Source organism: Xenopus laevis, chromosome 8L (assembly GCF_017654675.1).
Source record: "Xenopus laevis strain J_2021 chromosome 8L, Xenopus_laevis_v10.1, whole genome shotgun sequence".
Lineage (NCBI taxonomy): Eukaryota > Metazoa > Chordata > Amphibia > Anura > Pipidae > Xenopus > Xenopus laevis.
Genome location: NC_054385.1, coordinates 3,229,508 through 3,256,199, shown reverse-complemented (window position 1 = coordinate 3,256,199; position 26,692 = coordinate 3,229,508). Strand labels below are relative to the sequence as shown.

Sequence of the window (26,692 nt, the reverse complement as noted above, 5' to 3'; positions counted from 1 at the left end):
CAGATTCACTAACGGACGCTGGCATAAATTCGCTAGTGTTACTTCGCACCCTTACGCCTGGCGTAACTACGCAAATTCACTGACGCTCGCATTTTTCCGAACGCTACCTTTTACGCCAGACTTCCTTCGCCACCTCAGACCAGGCGAAGCGCAATAGAGTAGATAGGGATTGCTTCAAAAAAAGTTTAAATTTTTTCAAAGTCCCAAAAAACGCTGGCGTTTTTTCTTTTTTTATGGGTGATAGGCTGAAAAAGATCAAATTTTTTTGGGGGGCTACCATCGTTCCCCCCTACATTTCCTAACTCATGGCACCTTAACTATACAGTGGGCACATGTGAAGGGCAAAATAACAATTTTATTTGATGTTTTGAAGGTTTCCCAGGCTTGTGTAGTGATTCTACGTATTCCTCCATTGTAACTTCAATTTGGCGCCGTATGCAAATTAACCATCGCTATTGTGTTCTCTATTGTGTATGTTCCACTGCTTTATAACAAATGCTCTTCCTCTACATGATAAATAATTTATTTAAGCATTTCATTTATGTGACAGGTCTGAATATAAACAGGGTCAGGGTTAAACATTGTTGCACCAAGTGTTTTATTTGTCTCGGCCTTTGCGAGTCATTGACGACCCTTTCCCTGTGGTTCCCGCGCCCAATACTGCGCCCGGAAGCTGACGCGGTCTTTGGAGAAATCTCCGTGGAATTCTATTTCCGCCCGACTCCCCGTCGACTCCCAGTAGAACAAATGGTTCCCGTGGAATCCTGTGGATTTCAGTGTTTTCATGTCCCGAATCTGAAGGTCGCGGAGAAAAAAAAAAAGCAATTAATAATAAATTGTTTTCCACCTGATTAATTATTTTTTAGGGATCCACCGAATCCACCATTTTGGATTCAGCCGAACCCACGAATCCTTCGTGAAAGATTTGGCTGAATAATGAACCAAATACAAATCGAAGGGGAAAACATTACTTCCTTGTTTTTTGACAAAAAATCACACGATTTCCCTCCCGGATTCAGTTTGGTCGGGCAGAAGGATTCTACCAAATCCTTATCCTGTTGAAAAAGGCCGAATCCCGAACCGAATCCTGGATTCGGTGCATCTCTAATTTTTAGAATCCAGAATTCCGCCAAGATTCGGCCTTATTAAACAGGATTGGATTTGGCTGAATCCTTGAGCATGGCCGAACCGAATCCAAATCCTAATTTGCATATGTAAATGAGATGTGGGAACGGAAATCACGTGACTTTTTGTCACAAAACACGGAAGAAAAAAAACATTTTTCCCACCTTTTTCTTTCCCAGCCCCTAATTTACATATGCAAATTAGGATTTGGATTTGATTCGGTATTCAGCCGAATATTTCACAAAGGATTCGGGGATTCGGCCGAATCCCAAAAAGTGGATTCGCTACATCCCTACAAATTTTTTTGGCGGTGGAGGTGAATCAGCCCCCCGTTACCCACCAGAATAGAGCTGGGGTGCGTTTCGATGCTCACGGTGTCCAGGTCCATGTACAAAGCGTGGATAGCAATGTAATATTTGGGGGCCACTTCAATGAACACTCTACATGCCGGGGATCCCCCCTCTATCCAGGGCTGCACGGGATTCTGGATTTCTCCGCTCATTCCATAAAGCTGGATATCACATTCTGGGAAGGAAAGAAACACCCGTAGGATTAGGGCTACACCCCAAGTCTATGGATCAGTGTTTGAGGGGTAATACTGTACCTCGGGAGTAGTTTTGGGCAGCCGGTTTGCTCCAATACTCCAGTACCACTCCATTACCGTCTTGAGTCTGTCGCTGTCTCACAGACAGAGTGTTTGACCGAGACATCAGAGTCACCCCAGCGAGGCGTGCGCACGTCTTACGCCACATTACCCGCCCGAAAAACAGCAGCAGCTCCCCTGAAAATGGACAACAAGAAGCCTTAGTGTCTACGCCATGGACATGATACCTCTCTCTTACTCTGATGTCATGGAGTTTATTCATAATATATTGCACCCCCTACTGTAAAATATAAGGATGTCAGAGGTCATCAACGATTTGCATGACAACAAGGACACAGGCCAAGGTCAGAAAATGTTGAGCCTCCAATATCTTCACGTTTTACCAAAGGACGTACTTTATTTCTTATCATATAGACTAATTTCAATTAGTCTTGTGACCTCACTTTGCATCATTTATAAGGATGGATTTTACAGGGTATTCTTTGGCCCAGGGTATAACTCCCTATGTAGGAGGCCTCTCTAATCAAAAGCTTCCAGAGTAGTGTGGCCTCCTCCCAGCAATGTCAGTTTACAGACTCTATAGGCACAGAGCATCAGGGCCGGCACTGTGTTTTGATGGTTGACCTTGTCAGTGATCTGGCAGTTTAACAATGCGGCTGTTGCCCTCCCTGCTGTAAAATTAGGCCGGTCAATAACAACTGGAAGACCCAGGTGCAGAGGGGATGGACTGGAACCATAATATCTGGACTCTAGGCTCCATATCATTTAGTTCCATCTTGAAGGTCCTTCCTCTGCCTCTGTAGACATGGTCCCATAATGGGTTGCTGGTAGGCTACTCCCCTCCCAACCTGAAGTGGTGAATTAACAGCGCTTGGATGGAGGGCTCCCCCCAGTAAGATTTTCTTATATTGAATTTAACGACCATCTAATCCGTCAGGTTAAATAATTGTCCGCTACGCACCAGCAGTACAGTTGAGAGTGCTGGACAACACTCTGACTAGAATCACCTCTCCCAGGGGACGCCCGATGGTGAACATGCAATCTCTTTCTTTGAGCCCGGTAGTACTCAGTACTCCTGTAGAGTTGAGGAACAGCTGTCCACAGATACCTGGAAGAGAAAGGACACTGCAAGTAAGGGGTTGGCTACTTGTACAGACCTGCATCATTACTGAAGGACGGGGTATAATCAGTATAGTGAGTTCTACCATATTGGGTTCTAATAATGGACATAACGAGTACTACCATCTTCTTCATCATCGTTGTCTTTCCCTAGTTCTCCATGACGATTTTGCTCAATGTTGTGTTCCCCAGGGATTGCAGCTGACCTCCACTGTGGCCTCAAGATGGTGTCCCTTGGTGGCAGCTGTGTGACCAGACTTGTACTTGCCAAGGCCGGTGGCAGAGTAGTCACATCTGGTCCACAGGATTGGGCTGAGCACCCACGCACAGTGATCGGTTTAGGGGCATTCCTACAGAACGCTGGGCTCACCGGTTGTCGGGTTTTTAGATTGGAGCAAATATCTTGGCGGCTTTGGATGCCATTCCCACAGGTGACTGAGCACTAACCAAAATAAATAAAAGATGGATTGTGAGTGGGTTACATGCAAGAACTCCATGGATGCAGCAGAATTTAGGTGCCATACCTGACTCCAGGCACTGACTTCCCAAGAGTAGAAGCAATTAATAATGCAAGGGATGAGCGATGGTGGCTTCTCTTGTTGGGCACAAGAACCCAGGTCCATCTCCTTCTCTTCCCCATCTTTTGTCTGCACGCACACGACTCTCTGCTTAGAGATGCCATATCCGCAGGCTGCTGAACACGGGGTTGCCTCTGCCACCTTCCACCTAAGGAGTATTATGGAGTCAAGCATTTGTTGATACCATTATTGGTACTCTTTAGAAGTAATTGAAGTCGCTGAGAGGGCCACACACATCCTTCAGTTATCAAGTGAATGCCAATCTCTCATCGTTAAAAATTAAAAAGTACAAACCTTGGGGGACAGGGCTGCTGGTTGCAAGGTTCCTGTCCTTGTGGATGAGGCAAGTGCTGACATTCTAGATCTGACACAATCTGCTCCTCACTCTCTTCTTCCTGGGGATACTTGGCACAGTACAGGACTCTCTGCAAGATGCCCCCACCGCAGCTCACACTGCAAGATCCTGTTTTATAGCGCCACCTGGAAACAGTCGAAAAAGGTTCAATGAAAGATGAAGTATCACAATATCTTCTGCCCAAAAATCTGCTAAATAGTTTAGGTGATGTCGTACCAAGGATTGAGGAATTTAGGTAAGAATTGGGTAGAGAGGAGTTGGAAAGCAAACAAGATGGATTATTATATTCCATATCATAGAGCCACATGAGTAATATTGAGAGTATTGTCTCCTGGCATTACCGGACTGGGCAGGGTTCCATCCCACAAGGTTTGCCGGTGTGCGGGCGGGGGATTTTGCTGCACTTGGAATGAGGAAGGGGATAGGAGATATTCCCATCTTTCCTTACACAGATCACAGCGAGTGGAATGGTCGCTCCTCCACAGGTCACAGGACATGGACCAAGCTCCCTCAACTCCCACCTGGAGGAACATGAATTACAAAAAAAAACCCTCATTTCCAAGAACAGGGGAATGAGGCGCATCCTCCAACATTTACTAGCTTGCATGTCTGAATGAATAGAATGTAATTACACAGGTGGACAGGTTCCTAGGTTACAGACATTTCTCCTTGTGTCTGGCTTCAGAGTTTGGTTGCAGTTTTCCAGCACGGTTTCTGTCTTGGTGTGGAAATCCACGCAGATGTAGCTGAGCTCTGATATCCCTGAAAAAGAAAAATTTGTGCATAGGAAATAATTTTTAAGTTGCCCTATATCTCTGCCTACATCTTAATCCTTGACGTGGAATTGAAACCATAAAGAGGTTACGCCAGGTAGGAGAGGGACATTCACCTGTTCCACAACTTGTTGAGCATGGTCCAACCCGAGGACTCCACACGTAGACTTCCATATTTTTCTCGGTAATTGTTTGTTCACGAGAGGAATCTTCACTTAACGGGAAGTAAATTTGCTGTAGAGACAAAGTTGCAGTTCTAGGTCTTAATTATGAATTGGTGAAGAAACGATATATTGAATTGTCGGAGATGTTAATGAATATTCACCATGTCCCAGCCGACAGGACACACGCTGACCACACATTGCACCTGGGTCATTGGCCTTTCTTGACCCAAGCACTTAGATTCCTCCACCACAACTTCCAGTCCAGCTTGAAACTGAATACAGGAGACATTTCTTGTGGTCAGACCTGAACCACATACCACCGGGCAGAGACCAGCCTCCGACACTTTCCATCTGAACACAAAATTGTCTAGTTATAGTGTAAATGTCTTTTTTAGGATAAATCTATTTGATTATTGTTATAATGCCACCATGTTTTGTTCTCAATATATTGCACGTATGATTCAGAGTTCAGAGGACAGTTTGCTGCCCAACGACGGGTTTAAGTGAGCCCCCCCAAAAAAAGGTTTGCATAATGAATATAATTCAAAACAAGATAAATCATTTGTAATTATTTATAAATTGTGTTTGCCTCGGATACCTGGCAGGACAGGAATCAAAACCACAGGCAACAAATGCTTCCGGACGGGTTGAGTGGTTGCAGTTGGCATCAGGTAGAATGATCTCAATGCCTTGTTGCTTCTGAACACAATGTAGAGTTCTTAGTGCCACCCCACCACCACAGGACACTGTGCATGGGGAACTTTCCTTCACATCCCACCTGCAGAAGGAGCCAAGAGGAGCCAAATGTAGAGACTAAAAAAGTGAAGCAGATGGAAACAGAGCCCTAGGGCAGTATGTAAAAGTTGTCAACCTGGGAGGACATGGATCTACCCCACAAGCTTCGTAAAAAGAACTGGGGCGTGCAGAATCATTGCAGAGACTGGACTGGACAATCTGGTCAAAATCATGTTCAGAACATTCATAGGACACTAAGCTTAAACCTACGGAAAGGATACAATAACCTTAATATCTTCATCAGCTCTTCTGTTATAGTCTGCTGAAGTCCATTTCTACTCACCCCTGTCACAGCTTGCCGAACAGGGTCCTGGTACAGGGAGCCATTTATACTCGATGTCCTTCATGGGTATATAGTATCTATAAATGATGTCCGGGTTTGTGGCATCTCCATATTCCTGCCCATATTTCCTGTATACCTGACCAAAACAGAACGATAAAGTGGTAAAGTTACAGCATCCGGTAAAATCATCTCTCACGTTAACACTTATTTTGAACCCACTGATTCGTTGCTATGGGTTACTAGACCATGGCAAATATTTGTCTGTTCTAGCATTACCCCAAGGTTTGAGGGGAAAAATACATAAAGTTTTACATAATCCCAGGAAATCCCATGCTTGTTTATGTGCCATCTAGTACTATGTTTATAATTGTTCACCTGTATCTCGATCTCTTCTGTGGTGGGACCTTTAATTTGGATTTGCTCTAGATTTGGAAGCTTGTCTGTGTTCAGAAACAACCGGTATTCTATCGCCTTGTCCTCCAGGACTGATGGGTGGGTTACATTGAGAGAAATACTTCCCTTACCTGCTACCAAGTACACACCGTCCACCTTAATCCCTGGGCGATGAGACCAAACACATTTTATCAACAATGTCTAATTGTCTTGGAACAGAGGTGAGACCTATGGCAAGTGGAAACTATGGAAGACATTCTGGAAGATGCTTTAATATCCAGGCTTTTTGCACTGTTGCAAGACAACATATGTATTTAATAACATTGTAGAATGTCAACAGTATACTCACCCAAATGAGTAAAAATTGGCTTTTGATTGGTCACTTTTAAAGACATGGAGCCTGGAGGAAGAGTCAAGAAGGAGACATACTCTGCAAAAGAAAGAGAAACGGTGGATTCATTTATTTGACCATGTAATGCCGCCAAATACATTCTGGAGATTCAACGACATTATCTACATGGTCCACCATCTGGGTTGATGTACTGGAGATGTCCTCACTGTGATGATGATTAGGGAAATCAAGTCTGGAGTCTTGCTGTATGAGTGGAACTGTAACTTACCTCCAGCTTTCCCTTTAGAGAAAGAGCCATGGATTTTAGTGCATGTGCTGTTTTCTCCTCCGCACACACCACAGTTATCTGTCACCGTCCCAGATCCCATCACTCCATCGCAGCCAAAGACCTGAAAAGGAAGGTAGTACCTCATAATTCTGTCTAATGTTGTCGTTTAAATGCATGAACTCCCTAAACCTAAATCTGCAGTGATGAGTTGAAACATAGTTTGTCATGCCAACATGTGCTTCTCATGTGGCTTCTGAAAGGTTTTTAAAGTATCCCTCTCCAAAATGGGTGCTCCGTACCCAAACTTACCCTGCAGCTTCCAGCTACACAGAGACCAAATTCAGCCTTATCTGCCTCACACCTCGTACCATCCACAAAACTCTTCCCTCGAGTGACAATGAACCTCTTCCCCTGGGCTAGACACATGTATTGACACAGTGCTTTACCTGATGCATGTAAAATTAAAGGAAAAGGGAACAAGAACCATGTTTGTTACAAAACATATCAGTTTTAGATGATTGATGAAAGCAGCTTCTAGACCTCGTTCTTACCATCTGCAAAGCCAACAGCTGAAGTCCACTTGTAAAAAGAGGGAACTCCTGGGCTGAGATAGAGAGGTTTGGTGTCTGTATCGGAGCATTGCTCATTCATGAAATCCATCTGGGTGTTGCTGCACGCCTGACAATAAAAACATGTGTCTGCTATAAATATATATAGAGAAGGAGATTTAAGGGGAATGGCCTACAGTATAGACACCTACCTGAATGTTACACATATCAGCCTGTAGATTGGAACCCTCACAGGTGTGTCCACCAAATGCAGGTCTGTCGTAAAAAAAGAAGAAGCTCTTTTCAAGTAGAATCACGTTTTATGGACAATTAAAAAACACTGCCAGTATAAAGATCAAACCTGGGATTGTTGCACTGTCTTTTCCTCATCACGACTCCTCCACCACAGCTGCGGGAACATGAGGAGAAAGACCCCCAACTGGCCCATCCTCCATGCACCACAGAAACAGGATTCAGCTCTTCGAGTGAACTGCAATGTCCCCTGTGGCACCACTGAAACAGAAGATGCATTTAGACAAAATCCAACTTTAAATTCTACTTGACTTGCTCTGTATTCTTATCCTCATATCATGGACTTCAGACACTGATATATTTATGTTAGGGGCATCTTACCTTGTTCTCCCCACACTCTGTTCCATCTAGAAGGGGGACCAGAAGTCTGTTGCAGCTTGTACGATCTTGTTGACTTATGTGGCAGGAGAGGACACTACAAGAATCCTTGTAGGACAGAGAATCAGAAGGTTCATTGAGATGTAGCCATACAGTTTCTGAACACTACTGAAGTAATAAAACCGTAACATTCATGGAACATTGATCGATGGTACCTTCTGCAAGATTAAGGTGTAGGTCTACAATTTTATGATATACATCTACAGCTCAGTGCAAGTCTGTTGCTCCAATGGATACCCAGCCAAATCCCAATATATATTTTTATTCTTTGCCATAGCAAACATTGCCTACCAGGTCATTTCTGGAGAAAGTGCAGGCCAGGGCAGAGCTGCCGAAGGCAATCTGACACTGTTCATCTGCTCCATAATACAGACCAGGCTTCCAGCCGGGAATGCTGCCCTCCATGGCTGGCAAGTCATCTACACAGCTTGCCATGCCACTGCTGCAAGAGGTGGAAAAACACAGTAGGTTATATATTGATGTAGAAACTCTCCGGCTTTTCATAAAAGGGAAACTTGGGCAGGACCTTTCAGGAAATCTCCCCCAACCCACTGACATATATAACAATGGGATTGTTGTGAATTAAATCCCATGGGAAATATTATCTGGACTTTTTTTGATACCTGAGGAATCTGAGGAACTGTTCCCTACTGCATTCAGACCAGGTGAGATGGACGCTGTTGTGGTACCCCTCCGAAGCCATGATGTTCCCACTTCTGCTGCAGCTGTTCCCTGTTCCATCATGGTTGATTCCAAAACTGAAACCATTAAAAAATAGCTTGTGAGCCGCAATTTGCTAGGTCCATTGGAACAGGAGACAGTTAAATTCTAAAACCCCATCTCTGTCAGAAAATTAACCTGAAAATTCACAGCAGCAAAAACGTGCAGTATGGAAAGCACAGGAAACTGGTTGCAAACAACAGTATCAAGCTTATATTGAGCGAAATCAACTCAATCAATGTGATAAATCATTGTTCCAACAACTGTAAACAAACGCGCTGACAGAAATGTTCTAATTGCTCATGTCTGGATTTCTCTTCCATTTCTGTTAATATTCTGAAAATAATATACAGTGATGACCTGTGTCCAATCTCATGTGCCATGGTTACCCCCAGGTCAAAGCCCGTGTCCTCGGTAATGACACAACTCCAAATGGATGAGCAGGCCCCACCGAGTTGGGTGACGCCTCGCACCTGCTTGTTGCCATCTGGTAATTCAAGATCAAACCTGGAAATAAATGTGATAAAATTGAGGTCAGCCATATCATTGATACCTAATCTAATGATTTTCTCCAAAAAAAAAAAATCAGGATAGTTAATGGTTTGGATACTATACTGGGATGGGCAATGTTCTGCCAGGTCAAGAAATACCAAATAAGATTCAAAAATTGGTTCTTGGATGAGCATCTGACGTCTACACTAGCTTATAGTTCTAGAAGATGGCTTTTTCAGTATAACTCAGTGTTCTGAGGGCCCATGTTGACCCATCTAAGAGGAAATCAGAAGAGACATACTACTAGACATCAACGATTTTCATTTCCAGTTACTGGACATATTTTGGATGGATAATACATAATATATGTTATCACTCACTAGGTTAGCAGAGAGTTCTCTTTACCTGGTCACATAGAGAACAAGGTCCGCATGCTGAGGGTCAGAGTCATCTGGAGAGTTCACCAGATGGCTCCATTTGCAGACGCTGATCAGTGAGGAGGTGAGGTTGGTGCTAATTTGGATATCTGCCTGGAGGCACATAAATTGTTAAAAGAAACACCGGGCACAACAATGAAAGAGAAACAAAGTGAGAAATGGATCTAAGGGAGCTTTGCTGTTTAGTGACTCATGACTGTTCCCTATAGCAATTATGGTATATAGACCGTGTTTTTGTTGACTTGTTTGTTCATGCATCCAAATGCCATGTGCCCCATGCTGACAGTTACCTCCGGTTCAGTCAGGATGATCAGCTTTACAAGATGGATACGGAATGCGGTTCCAAGTGAGACGTCTCTCAGCAGCTCAACCCCCTGTGACAAGAATGATTATCAAGACAGAAAGTCTACAGTAGGATTAGAGCTAGTGCTACAGCCTAAACATCAAACTCATGTATAACTCTAGGGCATTATGTTATATTGTTGTATAAAAAGGAACAAGCTTTCATACTAAACGGCTTACAATGTTGAGGTTGGTTAGGATGTATCGTTCAGTGTCCTCCTGGTGGAACTGGTAGACATCATGACCCACTACCACTAAAAGCTCCAAATGCTTCACACTTCCAACTGCTCGTTTCTTAATTCGGGGGGCAGGCCTTGGCACTGTCATAAGAAAAGAGATATTTAATCCAAGTCAAGTCATACGGAACCTACATTTTCAGGAGTACAGCCAAAGCTTTCAAAAAAAGTGATTTTTCTTTTTACCAAATCTTTTCATTTTATACCATTATACAATATTTAGTAGCCTCTATCTACAACAGTTGAGCACATGCCTACTAATATGATGAAGTCTTACCACCACTGTCAGGAGGTATCTTCCCTACTCTGGAGATAATATGAGGACTTTTTTGATCCTTCACATGCAACACATGCTTCTTCTTCAGGGGTTGTACATAATGCTGGTTTCCGTCAACGATGATGAATCCACGCTATGGGTCAAAGTATATGTTATAAGTAGAGACAATTCTAGAGCTTTAGGAAAAATGTCAAGTACTGAACGATAAATATTACAAAAAAAAAAATCAGCCCCTTCTTAATATTCAAGTGATTTACTCAAAATCCTTTATGGGAATCCTCTGGCAACAGAATGATACATTAGAATATTAACTTAATACCCAAAGATACTCAAATATCATTTCTTATCCTACACCTATACAAAGATTATTATGACCTGTCAATGTGATCCACACCCTCTCCCCTAGAATATCACGCTTAATGGCATGATAATTGGTTATTGAGCTTGCCTATCATGATTTATTAAATTTCTGCATGATATCTAAGTTCTAATTAGTTCTTAGTTTTTTTTATCTTATCAGTTACTATTTGAGTATAGCCTTGTGGTCTAGACTCACAAGTTCTCCTTCACAGTAGCTGATCACGGATTTTGTTTCTTCTGGATACAGGACAAAACCCAGCACCCCACAGCCCTCTGGGAAATGTTTGAGCCTCTGCAGTGATGCGTTCACAACACGTTCTGTAATGATGGGTCTGGGTCCAACAGGGAACCTGAAGACAAATCTCTCCTCTGTGCTCTGAAGGGTGCAACGCAAAGTTGAACATCTAGATGGTACCTCTGAGCCTTCACATGAGCATGTCACCTCGGCCAGTTCTACACTGGATTCTAAGAAGAGCAAAGGAAGTGTTTAGCTTCGTATTATTGCAGGTAGGCCATTTTTTTTGGTTCTTCAGTGTTTTATCTCATTTGTTTACAGGCACTCCATTGGTAAGACCTGGCTCTACATTGGCTGACTTTTGGGATACCTAGATGGATGTAGACAACCATATGTAGACAACCATATTACAAAACATAGCTATTTCTAATATAGGAATATGGGTAAGTCTTTGAGTAGTTCTTCATAGAGTAAATCTATAGGGTCCACATGGCAAGACAGAAGCTGGTTACTTTGGACAAATTGGGCAAGATTCAATTCAGTGAGAAAACGTTATTTCATGGTATATCACGTGAAAAGTAATGGACGAGATTAAATTCGAGGAGCAGGGCCGGAACTAGGGGTAGACAGAAGAGGCACCTGCCTAGTGTGCAATGCTGTTGGGGTGCTGTCCATCCCTCCCTGTCCATCTCTCCCTCCACTTTTTTGTTTTTTCCCCATAGACTTCAGTAGAGTTTTCAAGTGATGAACCATGAGACGTTTTTCCGATTTGAATTACATTGACTTTTCACGTGATAAACCCTTTTTTTTACTGAATTGAATCTGGCCCATTATGAGAAGCCTCATTTCTTTAAAGTGACAGTTATTCATGGAAAAAGAGCAAGGGGGAAGAAACGGGATGGATAGACTCAATCACAATAATTATATCCATGCCACTGAGAAGATCAAAAAAGATAACAAGACATTCCAGAGAAACACTTTCCAAATGGCCTTCAGTGATGGCACTTAATGATGATATAATGAGCTTGATTCAATGTATCTCCTATTTCATTTCTAGTTTTCACCCATAGACTTCATGGTGATAAACCATAACCTAGTTGCAAGTTAAAGATCTCTTTTGGGACACCTTCAATGACTTGGACATGATTCCACTTTTATTTGCTCATTATGGGGGAAAATTATTACTGTAGATCAAAATCAGACATTCATCCATTCAACATCCATTCAGACTCTTACTGGTACCTACCAAGGAAAGATGTTGCACCAAAGTATCCGTATAATTCTTCAGGTTCTAGATTGTGCAAGAATTTCTTGAAAAAACAAAAATGGAGAACATCACCCTGGATTCTTGTTTGATCTATTTTATACCTAAACAGACAAGCTTGCTATTGACCCTGTAGTTATGGCAGCAACGTAGGGTTGGTCTAATGATGTCTCGGGTCTACTGTATAAACAGCAAAGAGAATGTGAAGGCAGGTGGGGACATCAAAGATGACAGTTACTGATAAGACCCGCCAGTAGCTTGCCGATGGTCAAAATAACTATTGACCCAATAACTTTCGTTTGAGTAACTCTCATTTCTAGTTTTTATTGAAGATATTTTTTTATTTATGGCATTAGCAGATGTAGAACTGAGGTTCAGGAAGAGCCTGGGGGCACCAATTGGTAGAGTCAGTTCATATTGTTGCTGTGAGATACATAGGAAGTCCGTTTTTTTAGATTCTGGGGTCATATTCCACTTTATGGAATGGAATGTAAACAGTCCCAGTGCCTCTCACACGGGGGGGGGGGAAGGATTCTCCTACCTTTGTCGCACAGCCGGACTCACACAATACAGTAGAAAGGAGGGAGCCAAGGACTATCAGTAGAAGGCCCGTCAGGATCATGGTCACTTCTCAGTCCATATAATCCAGCACAGAAGAGTTTATGTTGCTCCGGTGGCAGCTCTCAAGTGTTGTACATGTATTTGATTACACCAAGTTGATCAATTACAGAACCAGTGGGAGGGAATGAAGGGGGCTGGTGGGGGGGGGGGTGTCGGAGGTTGGACATGACCAGTCCCAGCACAGAAAGTCTGTGCAGTTATATGTGAGTTTGTGATTGGATGAATGCATAGAGCCGTGCTATAGGCACATATATTATTGTGTGCCCAGAACATTCCTTCTCTGTATATTTGTATTTATACATATGGGAGGAGGGAGCTGCCATATTGATTCCCTTAGACAGTACAGTATGAGGGTATAGCTTATTGTGTGCCCAGAACATTCCTTCTCTGTATATTTGTATTTATACATATGGGAGGAGGGAGGTGCCATATTGATTCCCTTAGACAGTAAAAGTATGAGGGTATAGCTTATTGTGTGCCCAGAACATTCCTTCTCTGTATATTTGTATTTATACATATGGGAGGAGGAGGTGCCATATTGATTCCCTTAGACAGTACAGTATGAGGGTATAGCTTATTGTGTGCTCAGAACATTCCTTCTCTGTATATTTGTATTTATACATATGGGAGGAGGAGGTGCCATATTGATTCCCTTAGACAGTACAGTATGAGGGTATAGCTTATTGTGTGCCCAGAACATTCCTTCTCTGTATATTTGTATTTATACATATGGGAGGAGGGAGGTGCCATATTGATTCCCTTAGACAGTACAGTATGAGGGTATAGCTTATTGTGTGCCCAGAACATTCCTTCTCTGTATATTTGTATTTATACATATGGGAGGAGGGAGGTGCCATATTGATTCCCTTAGACAGTACAGTATGAGGGTATAGCTTATTGTGTGCCCAGAAATTCCTTCTCTGTATATTTGTATTTATACATATGGGAGGAGGAGGTGCCATATTGATTCCCTTAGACAGTACAGTATGAGGGTATAGCTTATTGTGTGCCCAGAACATTCCTTCTCTGTATATTTGTATTTATACATATGGGAGGAGGAGGTGCCATATTGATTCCCTTAGACAGTACAGTATGAGGGTATAGCTTATTGTGTGCCCAGAACATTCCTTCTCTGTATATTTGTATTTATACATATGGGAGGAGGGAGGTGCCATATTGATTCCCTTAGACAGTACAGTATGAGGGTATAGCTTATTGTGTGCCCAGAACATTCCTTCTCTGTATATTTGTATTTATACATATGGGAGGAGGAGGTGCCATATTGATTCCCTTAGACAGTACAGTATGAGGGTATAGCTTATTGTGTGCCCAGAACATTCCTTCTCTGTATATTTGTATTTATACATATGGGAGCAGGTGCCATATTGATTCCCTTAGACAGTACAGTATGAGGGTATAGCTTATTGTGTGCCCAGAACATTCCTTCTCTGTATATTTGTATTTATACATATGGGAGGAGGAGGTGCCATATTGATTCCCTTAGACAGTACAGTATGAGGGTATAGCTTATTGTGTGCCCAGAACATTCCTTCTCTGTATATTTGTATTTATACATATGGGAGGAGGGAGGTGCCATATTGATTCCCTTAGACAGTACAGTATGAGGGTATAGCTTATTGTGTGCCCAGAACATTCCTTCTCTGTATATTTGTATTTATACATATGGGAGGAGGAGGTGCCATATTGATTCCCTTAGACAGTACAGTATGAGGGTATAGCTTATTGTGTGCCCAGAACATTCCTTCTCTGTATATTTGTATTTATACATATGGGAGGAGGAGGTGCCATATTGATTCCCTTAGACAGTACAGTATGAGGGTATAGCTTATTGTGTGCCCAGAACATTCCTTCTCTGTATATTTGTATTTATACATATGGGAGGAGGGAGGTGCCATATTGATTCCCTTAGACAGTACAGTATGAGGGTATAGCTTATTGTGTGCCCATAACATTCCTTCTCTGTATATTTGTATTTATACATATGGGAGGAGGAGGTGCCATATTGATTCCCTTAGACAGTACAGTATGAGGGTATAGCTTATTGTGTGCCCAGAACATTCCTTCTCTGTATATTTGTATTTATACATATGGGAGGAGGAGGTGCCATATTGATTCCCTTAGACAGTACAGTATGAGGGTATAGCTTATTGTGTGCCCAGAACATTCCTTCTCTGTATATTTGTATTTATACATATGGGAGGAGGGAGGTGCCATATTGATTCCCTTAGACAGTACAGTATGAGGGTATAGCTTATTGTGTGCCCAGAACATTCCTTCTCTGTATATTTGTATTTATACATATGGGAGGAGGAGGTGCCATATTGATTCCCTTAGACAGTACAGTATGAGGGTATAGCTTATTGTGTGCCCAGAACATTCCTTCTCTGTATATTTGTATTTATACATATGGGAGGAGGAGGTGCCATATTGATTCCCTTAGACAGTACAGTATGAGGGTATAGCTTATTGTGTGCCCAGAACATTCCTTCTCTGTATATTTGTATTTATACATATGGGAGGAGGGAGGTGCCATATTGATTCCCTTAGACAGTACAGTATGAGGGTATAGCTTATTGTGTGCCCAGAACATTCCTTCTCTGTATATTTGTATTTATACATATGGGAGGAGGAGGTGCCATATTGATTCCCTTAGACAGTACAGTATGAGGGTATAGCTTATTGTGTGCCCAGAACATTCCTTCTCTGTATATTTGTATTTATACATATGGGAGGAGGAGGTGCCATATTGATTCCCTTAGACAGTACAGTATGAGGGTATAGCTTATTGTGTGCCCAGAACATTCCTTCTCTGTATATTTGTATTTATAGATATGGGAGGAGGAGGTGCCATATTGATTCCCTTAGACAGTACAGTATGAGGGTATAGCTTATTGTGTGCCCAGAACATTCCTTCTCTGTATATTTGTATTTATACATATGGGAGGAGGGAGGTGCCATATTGATTCCCTTAGACAGTATAGTATGAGGGTATAGCTTATTGTGTGCCCAGAACATTCCTTCTCTGTATATTTGTATTTATACATATGGGAGGAGGAGGTGCCATATTGATTCCCTTAGACAGTACAGTATGAGGGTATAGCTTATTGTGTGCCCAGAACATTCCTTCTCTGTATATTTGTATTTATACATTTGGGAGGAAGGCGCTGCCATATTGTTTTCCAGTGCTGCTAAAAAATAATAGAAAAGTAAAATCCACTGGTGACACCAGTGACAAATTACCTCCCCCCAGTGACTTTAGCATTCCTTGTCCTTAAAGCTGGCCATCGACCCAAAGATACCATTGTACAAAACGAAGGTTTGTACAATTTTCTGATATAACCTATGTCTATGGCCATCTTTAATCTCCTTTATTTAGCATAATGTGGTCTCTGGTGCCCTCAAGTGACAGATCACGCTCACTACACCTTAAATCCCCAACGTCATTCTGAATTGATTATTTATGGACATCTGATTGATTTCCGAAGGAGACGAATGAACCGACACAAACGTGGCCCTACAGTCCGGCGTTTCGGTGCAGATGATATCGGCCGGACCATAAGGAAAACCAAACCGATCCTGATGGAGATCAAGTTCAGCTTTGGCCATGTGCACTCGACGTTGGAATGACAACAGAAGTAACAGTAGAGTTCCTTCACTTCTTCATGGTGAACAATCCCCAAGATCCTGATGATTTTTTTCTTCCAGTTATCCTCATAGTAATCGTATCGTTCGGCCGGCACACATCGGTGGCCTTCTCCATCCCTTCAGCTGATATCTCCTCGGCCAGTAAAAGTTAAATAACTGTATAAAGCACATGGACCTAACGAATGACATCCCCTCGTTGACTTTAGCATTTTCTGGCCATAGACGTAAACATACCATCGTATGAAGCGACATTTTTCGTGCCATGGCAACCGGTCGTTCAGTCAATGGGACAGATGAAAAGATTTCTATCGGCTAATGATAATATCTCTGCGTGTATTGCCTGTCTGACCATATCAACGGTGACTGTCACTTCTATTTGTCAGATAAAAGTTTCCTACGTTTGCTGCCTGTCACTTAATGGCCCGAGCATCGTGTGATTTGTTCTCTTTATTACTTTATATTAATCTGAATGGTTAGTTGCAGGTCTGAAGTCTGGCACAGACGTTACTTTGTCTGATATAACCTAATAATCTGCACGTCTATGGCCAACTTTAATCTCCTTTATTTAGCATAATGTGGTCTCTGGTGCCCTCAAGTGACAGATCACGCTCACTACATCTTAAATCCCCAACGTCATTCTGAATTGATTATTTATGGATTGTACCCCCCACTATTTTATCTTGATTTGAACCATGCAATCGAATAAAGAGGGTATTGAACTGGCACGGCACACACAGGGCATTGGCAATGTGCTTGGTGCTCTGTAAAAAATATTAACATTTATCACTTCAAAATAAATGTATCATTCCTTCACTGACCCCTTTATGTTAGTTACATTTTCATCCAGAAGCTGTGGCAGTCGGTGGCATAGGACAATATACTTTATCCACAGACACGATGCATGAGACATGCTGCACTCTATCACCCTAGTCTTGGAGAGGCAACAGACATGATATTATCACCTCTACTATAACTATTTGGCTACATGAATAGTGTGCACTGTGTTACCCATTTGAGTCACTAGTGGGTCATTCAGCCTCAGTTCCATGGATATTTAGGAGAACAAATCCCACCTTAATGAATTTCAGGCTGAGCCTCCTCCTCCTGCCGCTCCTCTAGTTTAGTAACCACTTTTAAACCAACGTTAACCATAAACAAATAAGAACAATGTTCATTCCCATAATTATTATAATATAAACACCTCAAATACCAAATCAAACACTCAGTAAGAGTCAGTAGCTTTAGGGGTTCAATGACGGCTCCTCTGTAAATTTTGTAAGCATCTGGTTAACGTTCTGAATCAAGGAATCATTATACCGCCAAATGGTTTTATCTTCAATTAAAGCTGCTCTGGAAAGCTTTGCCTGCAGGGGGCCTCTACAGTGATAGACCAGGGCAGTTTCTAGGGGGACATATTTAGAGTTTCTGTACTGTTTCAGGGTGGAGTGAACAGACGTTTGGACCACCGCCCTCGGATCCACTATCATCTTCCGTGCATTGAAGTGATCAGGTCTGTCTGGTTCCCGGTGTATAAACTGCAGTAAATTAAACCCTGGGACCCCATTCCATGAAGATGTATTGGTGAAATTTCCATCGGAAACCGCAGTTTGAGGGAAAATATGGTTTTCAAAGAGGAAGATTCCCACATCTGGGTTTTCCCGTTGAAGACTTTCCATCATGTTGTCCCAAGTCCGGTGCTTGAAGGGCAGAATGATTTCATCCTGGTCATTGAGTACAACAAACTTGCTGGAGTACATGTTCCTGTAAATACAGTCATTTAGTGTCGACATCTGCCCATAATAACCAATTTCCGTGTCATCGTTGGGATAGAGCCAGCTATTAGACATCTTCAGGTATCGCTGAATGTGCCAGGGGATCACCTCCACCGTCCCTTCCTTGGTGTAGTACTGAAGGACCTCCTCCATCTGTCGGCTGCAGTTGTTAAGGTAGACCATGACTTTTTGGGCGCCCAGTATCTTATACATTTCTATGGTCTGGATGAACTGTAGGACGTTACTGTAATTCCCATGCATGGTGGAGATGCAGATGGTGAAGTTAGCTGTAAATTGAACGGGCTCCCGATTTCTGATTGGGAAGCTGGTGAGATTGTGGACGATTTCCGAAGGAGACGAATGAACCGACACAAACGTCGCCCCACAGTCCGGAGGTTCGGTGCAGATGATATCGGCCAGACCATAAGGAAAACCAAACCGATCCTGATGGAGATCAATCTCAGCTTTGGTCGTGTGCACTTCGACGTTGGAATGACAACAGAAGTAACAGTAGAGTTCCTTCACTTCTTTATGGTGAACAATCCCCAAGATCCTGATGATATTTTTATTCCTGTTATCCTCATAGGCGGAAATGATGAAGCTTCTCCGGTCCTTCAACGGTGTAATCGTATCGTCAGGCGCTCGGCCGCCACACATCGGTGGGCTTCTCCATCCCGTCACCTGATATCTCCTCGGCCAGTAAAAGTTAAACGACACTATAAAGCACGTGATGATAAAAATGCCTCCAAACAAGTGGACCTTTTTGGCGTGGCACATACTGTGGGCAGGCCAGACCTTAGAATTTCATATCTGAAAAAAAAGTCAAAAAAAGCCTTATGAGATCTGATACATAAAATTGACTTATCCTTTAGATCATTGTGAAACAGGTTGTTCCCATGATGACTCATGGCTCATAAGTATTTACTTATCCAATCCAAGTATTCTACTATTTGTATGACATTATCTAACCACTAGAGTCTGCTGTTTCATTAAGGAGATTTCTCTGGTCGCTAAAGAGGCAATACATGCCTGTGGTCCCAAGAAGTCTATGAGGCTCTTCAGCAGCCTGGGGCCATTTAAAATCATTATTTATAGTCAAACGTCCCCTTATTATCCCTACAGAGCCCACCCAAGCTATCACCTTAGTAGGAATATTGATACAAACTAAACAGTAGAATAGACCCGATCCAGGCAGATTTGTGACCCAGAATGTAGACCGCACATCAGAGCCATGTAGTGTAGACAAGGTAGGTACGTTTCTTGTAGACAGAATAGGGGTTACACCATCAGGAACAGAACTATCCCATCACCAAGGGTTACTCTAGTCAGGGGCCCCATAGCAGAGGAGTGCCTTAAAGGAGAAGGAAAGGCTAAAATTAAGTAAGCTTTATCAGAAAGGTCTATATAAATACACCAGTAAACCCTCAAAGTAATGCTGCTCCTCTGTTAAAAGAAACAGCACATTTCTTTCCTTCTATTGTGTACTCATGGGCTTCTGTATCAGACTTCCTGTTTTCAGCTTAAACCTCCAGGGCTAGGGCTTGAGCATGCTCAGTTTGTTCCTCTCTCCCATAGCTCCTCCTCTCCCCTCCTGTAATCTGAGCCCAGAGCTATGAGTGAGCAGAAAGAGACATGAAGTGATATCACAACAAGTTAATACGGCAGCTGCTATCCTAAACAAACAGAGATCTTCTAGAGCTGTTTACTCTTTACTAGGTATGGTAAAGCATTCTGCAGAATAAATATAGTGGCATAGCTTGCACTATTGTGGCTAATCTATTGGCAATAAACTGCTTCTGTAGTTTTCCTTCTCCTTTAAAATGGGAAATCTTTATTTGTGGCTCAGGGTTTGTGAAGAGTGGGCTTGATATGGGGGGATCATGGGAAGGGTTTGCATATGGAACTGGCTGGGTGGATCAGGGTGGAGTTTGATATATTTGGGGAGTGGCCAGAGCAGATTAGGGGTGTGGCCACACATGCAAGTGAAACATTTTTCCATTGGGGCCCAGATAACCAGTAGGTTGATAATTGGGGCCCCCTAGGGTTCGTGCTTGAGTAGTATGGGGCCCCAGGATTGCTGACAGTCTCACATCCATTGTAGAAAGTTCATTCCTATATAGAAGTCAATAGAAATTGCCACTCTATGAAGTAATGTAAGAAATCAGCACAAACTATGACATTTCATCATTTCATGGGAATGGGGCAGAACACTGGGCATGGGATTATTTAGACGAAATGGAAGTCAAATAGTAATATAATCCCAGGGTAAAGCAACGGGTATAGATCTGTACAGCAAACAGGCAGAACCAGTATAAAGAAACAATCTGATCACAAGCTTCATATTAAATATTTATTTGTTTTTGTTTAAAGAGAGGAGGCTGCCAGCTTTCCCTGACAATGACACATGGGAAGCCATTAAAGAGGGTGTAACCCCCCCCCCCAAATATAAATTTGCCTATTAACAGTAAATGTAATTTGAAGCCAATATCCATTTAAATGGGTGGTTCCCCTTTAAATTAATCCATTCTCCTAGTCTCTTTTCTTTACACACTATAATCTATTATTCCTTCTATTTACCCTCTTTGTTCTCATAGGAATAGGGAATGGCCATGAAATAAGCTAAATGTATAGCAGCAGGAGGGGCCACTGATACCTGGGCCCACTGGGAGTTTTCCTGGTATCCTGGCAGGGCCGGGCCAAGGTATTGTGGCCCCCTAAGCAAGGGTTTCAATCAGTGCCCCCCACCTTAAAGGGATACTGTCATGGGACAACATGTATTTTTCAAATCTCATCAGTTAATAGAGCTGCCCCAGCAGAATTCTGCACTGAAATCCGTTTTTCAAAAGAGCAAACAGATTTTTTTTATATATAATTTTGAAATCTGACATGGGGCTTGACATATTGTTAGTTTCCCAGCTGCCCCCAGTGATGTGACTTGTGCTCTGATAAACTTCAATCACTCTTTACTGCTGTACTGCAAGTTGGAGTGATATCACCCCCTCCCTTTCCCCCCAGCAGCACAACAGAACAATGAACAATGGGAAGGTAATCAGATATTAAATTGGCAAATCAAGAAAAGCAGCAAAAAGCAGAATACCTGCTCACACTTGAGAAAGGGCCCTTGCTGCCCGAAACATGTCGTGTGGAATGCACAATAAAGACTAAATAGCAGGTATTCTGCTTTTTGCTGCTTTTCTTGATTTGCCAATTTAATATATTGAAGTTAACCCTGTGGTTGCCTGTGACGGAGCACCAGTTCAAATCGAGAATATCCAACCAATGCTGGGTGTATGTGTGTTACCTTTAAATGTGAAGGTAACCAGATAGCAGCTCCCTAACACAAGATAACAGCTGCCTGGTAGATCTAAGAACAACACTCAATAGTAAAATCCAGGTCCCACTGAGACACAGTTACATTGAGTGGGAGAAACAACAGCCTGCCAGAAAGCAGTTCCATCTTAAAGTGCAGGCACAAGTCACATGACTGGGGGCAGCTGGGAAATTGACAATATGTGTAGCCCCATGTCAGATTTCAAAATTAAATATAAAAAAATCTGTTTGCTCTTTTGAGCAGCCAAAACTCCATCATACTGCCCCTAATCCTCAGTTTATCTGTGTAAGAAGCAGCAGCCAAGATATCCCCCCATGAATATGAACCAGGTGGGGAGAGCTTCTTTCCGCAGTATGGATCACGGGCAAAGGGGGTTGGAACAGGTGGTTTATTAAATTAAAAAACAATTAAAGGTCAAGCAAACCAGGGTTTTTTGTTTTTTTTTTAAAAAAAAAGAAATAAATTCCCCTGTGTCCCAGTGGGCCAGTCCAATTCTGGCTCCAAGACTGAGACAGAGCCGGACAATGCTGGACATTTTGGAGCAACTCTATTGAATTGAAACGAATACTTGAGGCCCTGGATCAAACGCCTGCTCTGTGTAACCGTATATATTGTGACAGGGTGTTTGGAAAACACCAGTGACCTGCAGGAAAGTACATGGAAAAGAGAACATTTAAAGTGCAAGACGGGTGTTGTAGAGAGAGAGGAAAGGACTGGCAGAGGCTGGTGAGTCCCAGGAGGGTAAGTCAGCAGGGCTGATTGTGAAGCCCAAATACTTCAAAGTACAAGAGGGTGAGAGTTTCCCTTGATGGTGAGCGACCAGAGGGGGGGGAAACCCTGAATGTTTTACTGAACTGTACCCTGCATGTTCTACGGTCAAGTTGAACTGTAACCTGAACATTTTTCTGTTGCCTTTTTGTTGGGAATGTCCAGTGCTTAATAAACCTGTGTTTTGTCCTAAACCTTGGTGTCCCTGTCTCTAAGCTCCAAAATCCTACGCTACCTGCCTAACAAACGCTAATCCCCCCAGAAAGTGCATGTGCAGGCCAGTGGCATGTCACATATTGGTGGAGGATGCGGGCAGAGCTTTAAAGAGACATACACCTGTTTAAAAGCCTGGTAAGCATTACCCTTAAGAGACTGCGCTAATATGGCAACGTGTGCTGTAAATGCCTGTGCTTCAGCGGTTCAGCAGGAGGCTGTGTGTGCTGTGTTAAAGCAACAGGAGCAGAAATATGGAGACGGGTGGAGGCAGTGGGACTGTTGAAAAGTCTGTGGAGCTAAAAGTGAATGGGATTTCACTGTGGGTCACACTGGACATTAAATCCACGGAGTCGGTGGTATTACATAAACTGTTACTGTTTGTTCTAGTGGGGCAGGAGGTCCCTGATATACAAGAGAACTCTAAACAGACTGTGTGTTTACGTTTTGAAACCACCAAAGGGTCAGTTGTCCATTCACTTGTAGTTGCCAGTGAGGGGGAGGAGGAAATAGTTCTGGGAACAGACTTTCCCCTATTCTGGGAGTTGTGGGGAAACCACTGAATGTTGGACAATGAAACCAGCTGGTGAATAATGTCCATGATATGCAAATTGTTCTGTGTCATTTTACTGACAAATGTCCTCATGTGACTCTTACGTGTGGGACTGGGGGGTGTGAGGTGATACCTCCCAACATTTTGGAAGTAAAAAGAGGAACAAAAAATGTTTTCGCACGTAGTGTAGCGAATTTTTTTGACCACACCCTCTTTCTGTGGCCACACCCCCTAATTACCATGTTCATTTTATAAAATTTGGCAGGTTATGAACGTTTGAAAATAATTCTCCTTATCTAAACAGTTGTTTTTTTGTGCTACAAAGTATCTTATTTGCACCTGTTAGCTCTTCTGGGCTCTCTGCCAAAAGCCAATTAAGTTAGAAACGTTGTTTCTTTTTCTGGCTGTTCAGTGCAGAGACAATAGGGACTTTCTAGTACAAAAGAGGGACTGCGGGTTGAGCTGTCAAAAGAGGGACTGTCCCTCAGAAAAAGGGACAGTTGGGAGGTATGCCACAGTAAAAAGTGTAAGGGGGACCCCCAATGTAAATGTTCCCCTAGAGAAGGTGAATGAGGGGGACACCTGAAAGCAGAGCAGGCGCTTCTGCAAGAAAGTGAGTGGAGAGAAAAATGTGTTGGTGTTTTGCTACATGAGGGTTTAAAGGTAATGGAGAAAAGTTCTCTGAATGTCGGGAATTCCGTTGGGGAATGTCTTAAAGGTGAGGTGAAGCGGAAGCCCTGCACCCTGTATGACTTGACTGAGGGTGTGAGTAAAACAAAACCAGTAAAATGCACCCGTTGTTTTGTCCCAGGTCACACTGCTGACACCTTCAAACAGTCTGCGGATGTGTTTAGCAAAATAATGGAGACACAGAACCAGTACTTAAAGAGTAAAGTGCTGCTGTGTGATCAAGTTGATACAGGTGGAGACCCCCAGCTCACTCATAGTGGTCCCTTAGATACTCTTAGATACAGTGCTGAGCTCACTGAGTGGTGTGTATCGAGTGAGAACAAAACCAGTGTGAAACCAGTGTGAAACCAGTGTGGAGCCAATGCCTGTGTGACTGGTGCAGCTCTATTGCAAATGTACTTTCCTGCAAGTCAGGGGTGTTTTCCAAACACTCTGTCACGTATCCTCCCCCTCTGTTTCGACCCACGGGGCGGAACACTTTTATCACATAAGAACCCCTTCTCCACTCTTCCTTTTAAAGGCAACGTTTCTCTCGCTGTTCCTTTAATTAAAGGGCTAGGGACCTGCTTGTCCATCTTTTAAAAAGGGATCTTGGCCTTTCTTTAGCCTGCAAGAGATGTAACACATGCGTTCCTATGGAGGAAGTCACACACCATTCAGTCTCCTGCTTCTGATCCAATAGGGCAAGATCAGGCACACGTGGTGCAGTGTCTTTGTCCGCACCATGAACACTTTGCATTTTACATTCATGGGTTGTAGGGGGGCTTTTTTACCCGAGATTTGTCTCACAATATCGGACACACAATCAGACACACATTCTGAGTTAACAGGCAACCCACACTTGACCCCATCTGTATCACGACTTGTCTCACATGCCTCTTCGGCTGCACTTTCACTTCAGTGGGGACAGGCACACATTTTGCTAAGGGACGTTGAACTTCCCCTTTAAATATGCCTTCACATGCATTTTCGTCTCCGGTGTTTGAGCTGTCACACAGACTCACTGGAGCACATTTCTATGGTTGCACTTGCACACACACACACACGCGTAACACACACACACACGTAACACACACACACACGTAACACACACACACACACACGTAACACACACACAGACACGTAACACACACACGTAACACACACACACACACTCACACATTCAGAGGCCATTTTATATTTACATCAGTCCCCTCCTCAGACACTCCGTGTGGCTTATCACCATTAACACGCATGGTATTATTTCCCACACCATCATTTGCACTGGTTATCTTCACACACACACAGCTTGGCAGTCATTTCAGGTCTCTCACGTGACTTCACACTTTCGGGTGTCTCATTCGCACAGTTCTCTTTGCGCACTTCCAGCCTTTGTACAAAGCGTTACCCTCTCTGGGATTTAACCCTTTGATTACTGAAGAACCGTTTCCCCTGCAGACTCTCACCAGCAGCAGTTGCAACATCTTTATATATATATATATATTAGTGCACACTCGTCCTTTCATTTGGGTGTTGCTAGCACTCTCCCTAGCTGCCCCGAGGAGCTGACACTTATTATCTTTATTATCTTCTTTATTTATATCTGGGCAGTGAGTTATTTTGGTGGTGTGAGTGTAAATATCCCGAAGCTCCGATCTTCTCTTTACAAACAAATATCCAGACTCTGCCTGTCTCTTTCCCGTCTCTGCACTGATGGTTCTGACTTTTGAAACAATGTAGCAGAAGTAAGTTACCTTTTAAACCCAGGCTTTGTTCGTTTCTCGCCCCCGAAGGTGCCGTGCAGCAGAACTAAAGACAGAACTTACTTGTACAGACTCGACCCAGTTGTGCTTTTCTTTCTCTCCTCTTCTCGTACCCGACTCCGAATGTATCGGCTGCCCTGGGGACACCCCAGCTGTGCCACCTTCATTGCTGGGAGGAGCCTCCAACATAAAACCCCAATCTATTTGTCTTATCTGCTGTATCACACACACACAGTCACATGACTCTCAGTCCCTCCCATAACTCTCTCTTATTGAAGTGCAAAACTACAGTTACGTCTGCCTGCGATGTGTCCCCCGAGTATTTCAACCTCTTATTCTAACGTCTCTGCTGTATCAACTGCTGAAAAGAGGAATCGTTGCCATTGCACAAAACTTTAACAACAAGACTGCTGGGTTTATAGTTCTGTGTCATTGTGTCTGTCCCTTTCTCTGCACTGCTGCCTCTGACTCCTGATACAACTTCCCAATATCCATTCATTCCTCATTCTCACTGGGTTTATAGTTCTGTGTAACTGTCATTGTGTCTGTCCCTTTCTCTGCACTGCTGCCTCTGACTCCTGATACAACTTCCCAATATCCATTCATTCCTCATTCTCACTGGGTTTATAGTTCTGTGTAACTGTCATTGTGTCTGTCCCTTTCTCTTCTCTGCACTGCTGCCTCTGACTCCTGATACAACTTCCCAATATCCATTCATTCCTCATTCTCACTGGGTTTATAGTTCTGTGTAACTGTCATTGTGTCTGTCCCTTTCTCTGCACTGCTGCCTCTGACTCCTGATACAACTTCCCAATATCCATTCATTCCTCATTCTCACTGGGTTTATAGTTCTGTGTAACTGTCATTGTGTCTGTCCCTTTCTCTGCACTGCTGCCTCTGACTCCTGATACAACTTCCCAATATCC

General features: G+C 43.0%; 2 protein-coding genes across 4 annotated transcripts; both read right to left on the bottom strand.

Moving 5' to 3' along the window:
- Positions 1-507: 507 nt before the first annotated feature.
- LOC108698851 (A disintegrin and metalloproteinase with thrombospondin motifs 13-like) lies at positions 508-13,188 on the bottom strand. Its single transcript, XM_041572314.1, has 32 exons — positions 12,952-13,188; positions 12,393-12,456; positions 11,108-11,376; positions 10,552-10,684; positions 10,219-10,358; positions 9,987-10,070; positions 9,665-9,789; positions 9,128-9,274; positions 8,671-8,805; positions 8,339-8,489; positions 7,991-8,095; positions 7,719-7,870; positions 7,570-7,633; positions 7,361-7,487; positions 7,119-7,255; positions 6,810-6,930; positions 6,539-6,619; positions 6,172-6,353; positions 5,797-5,932; positions 5,590-5,719; positions 5,317-5,496; positions 4,880-5,069; positions 4,671-4,788; positions 4,414-4,543; positions 4,123-4,302; positions 3,721-3,906; positions 3,373-3,574; positions 2,972-3,290; positions 2,691-2,837; positions 1,730-1,906; positions 1,466-1,650; positions 508-795 (listed from the first exon to the last, which is right to left on the bottom strand). Exons 1-32 carry the CDS (start codon positions 13,030-13,032, stop codon positions 622-624), a joined length of 4,752 nt encoding a protein of 1,583 aa, XP_041428248.1. The 5' UTR covers positions 13,033-13,188; the 3' UTR covers positions 508-621.
- Positions 13,189-17,867: 4,679 nt separating this feature from the next.
- Positions 17,868-25,996, bottom strand: XB5947713.L (uncharacterized XB5947713 L homeolog). 3 transcript variants are annotated; one of them, XM_041572145.1, is made up of 3 exons: positions 25,830-25,996; positions 19,635-19,820; positions 17,868-19,279 (listed from the first exon to the last, which is right to left on the bottom strand). In XM_041572145.1, the coding sequence occupies exon 3, from the start codon at positions 19,244-19,246 to the stop codon at positions 17,939-17,941; it is 1,308 nt and encodes a 435-aa protein (XP_041428079.1). In that variant the 5' UTR covers positions 19,247-19,279; positions 19,635-19,820; positions 25,830-25,996; the 3' UTR covers positions 17,868-17,938. The 3 variants fall into 3 exon arrangements, with proteins under 3 accessions (XP_041428079.1, NP_001089439.1, XP_041428080.1); NM_001095970.1 differs by lacking the exon at positions 19,635-19,820 and having other exon boundaries at positions 25,830-25,908; XM_041572146.1 differs by lacking the exon at positions 19,635-19,820 and having other exon boundaries at positions 25,758-25,836.
- Positions 25,997-26,692: the final 696 nt, after the last annotated feature.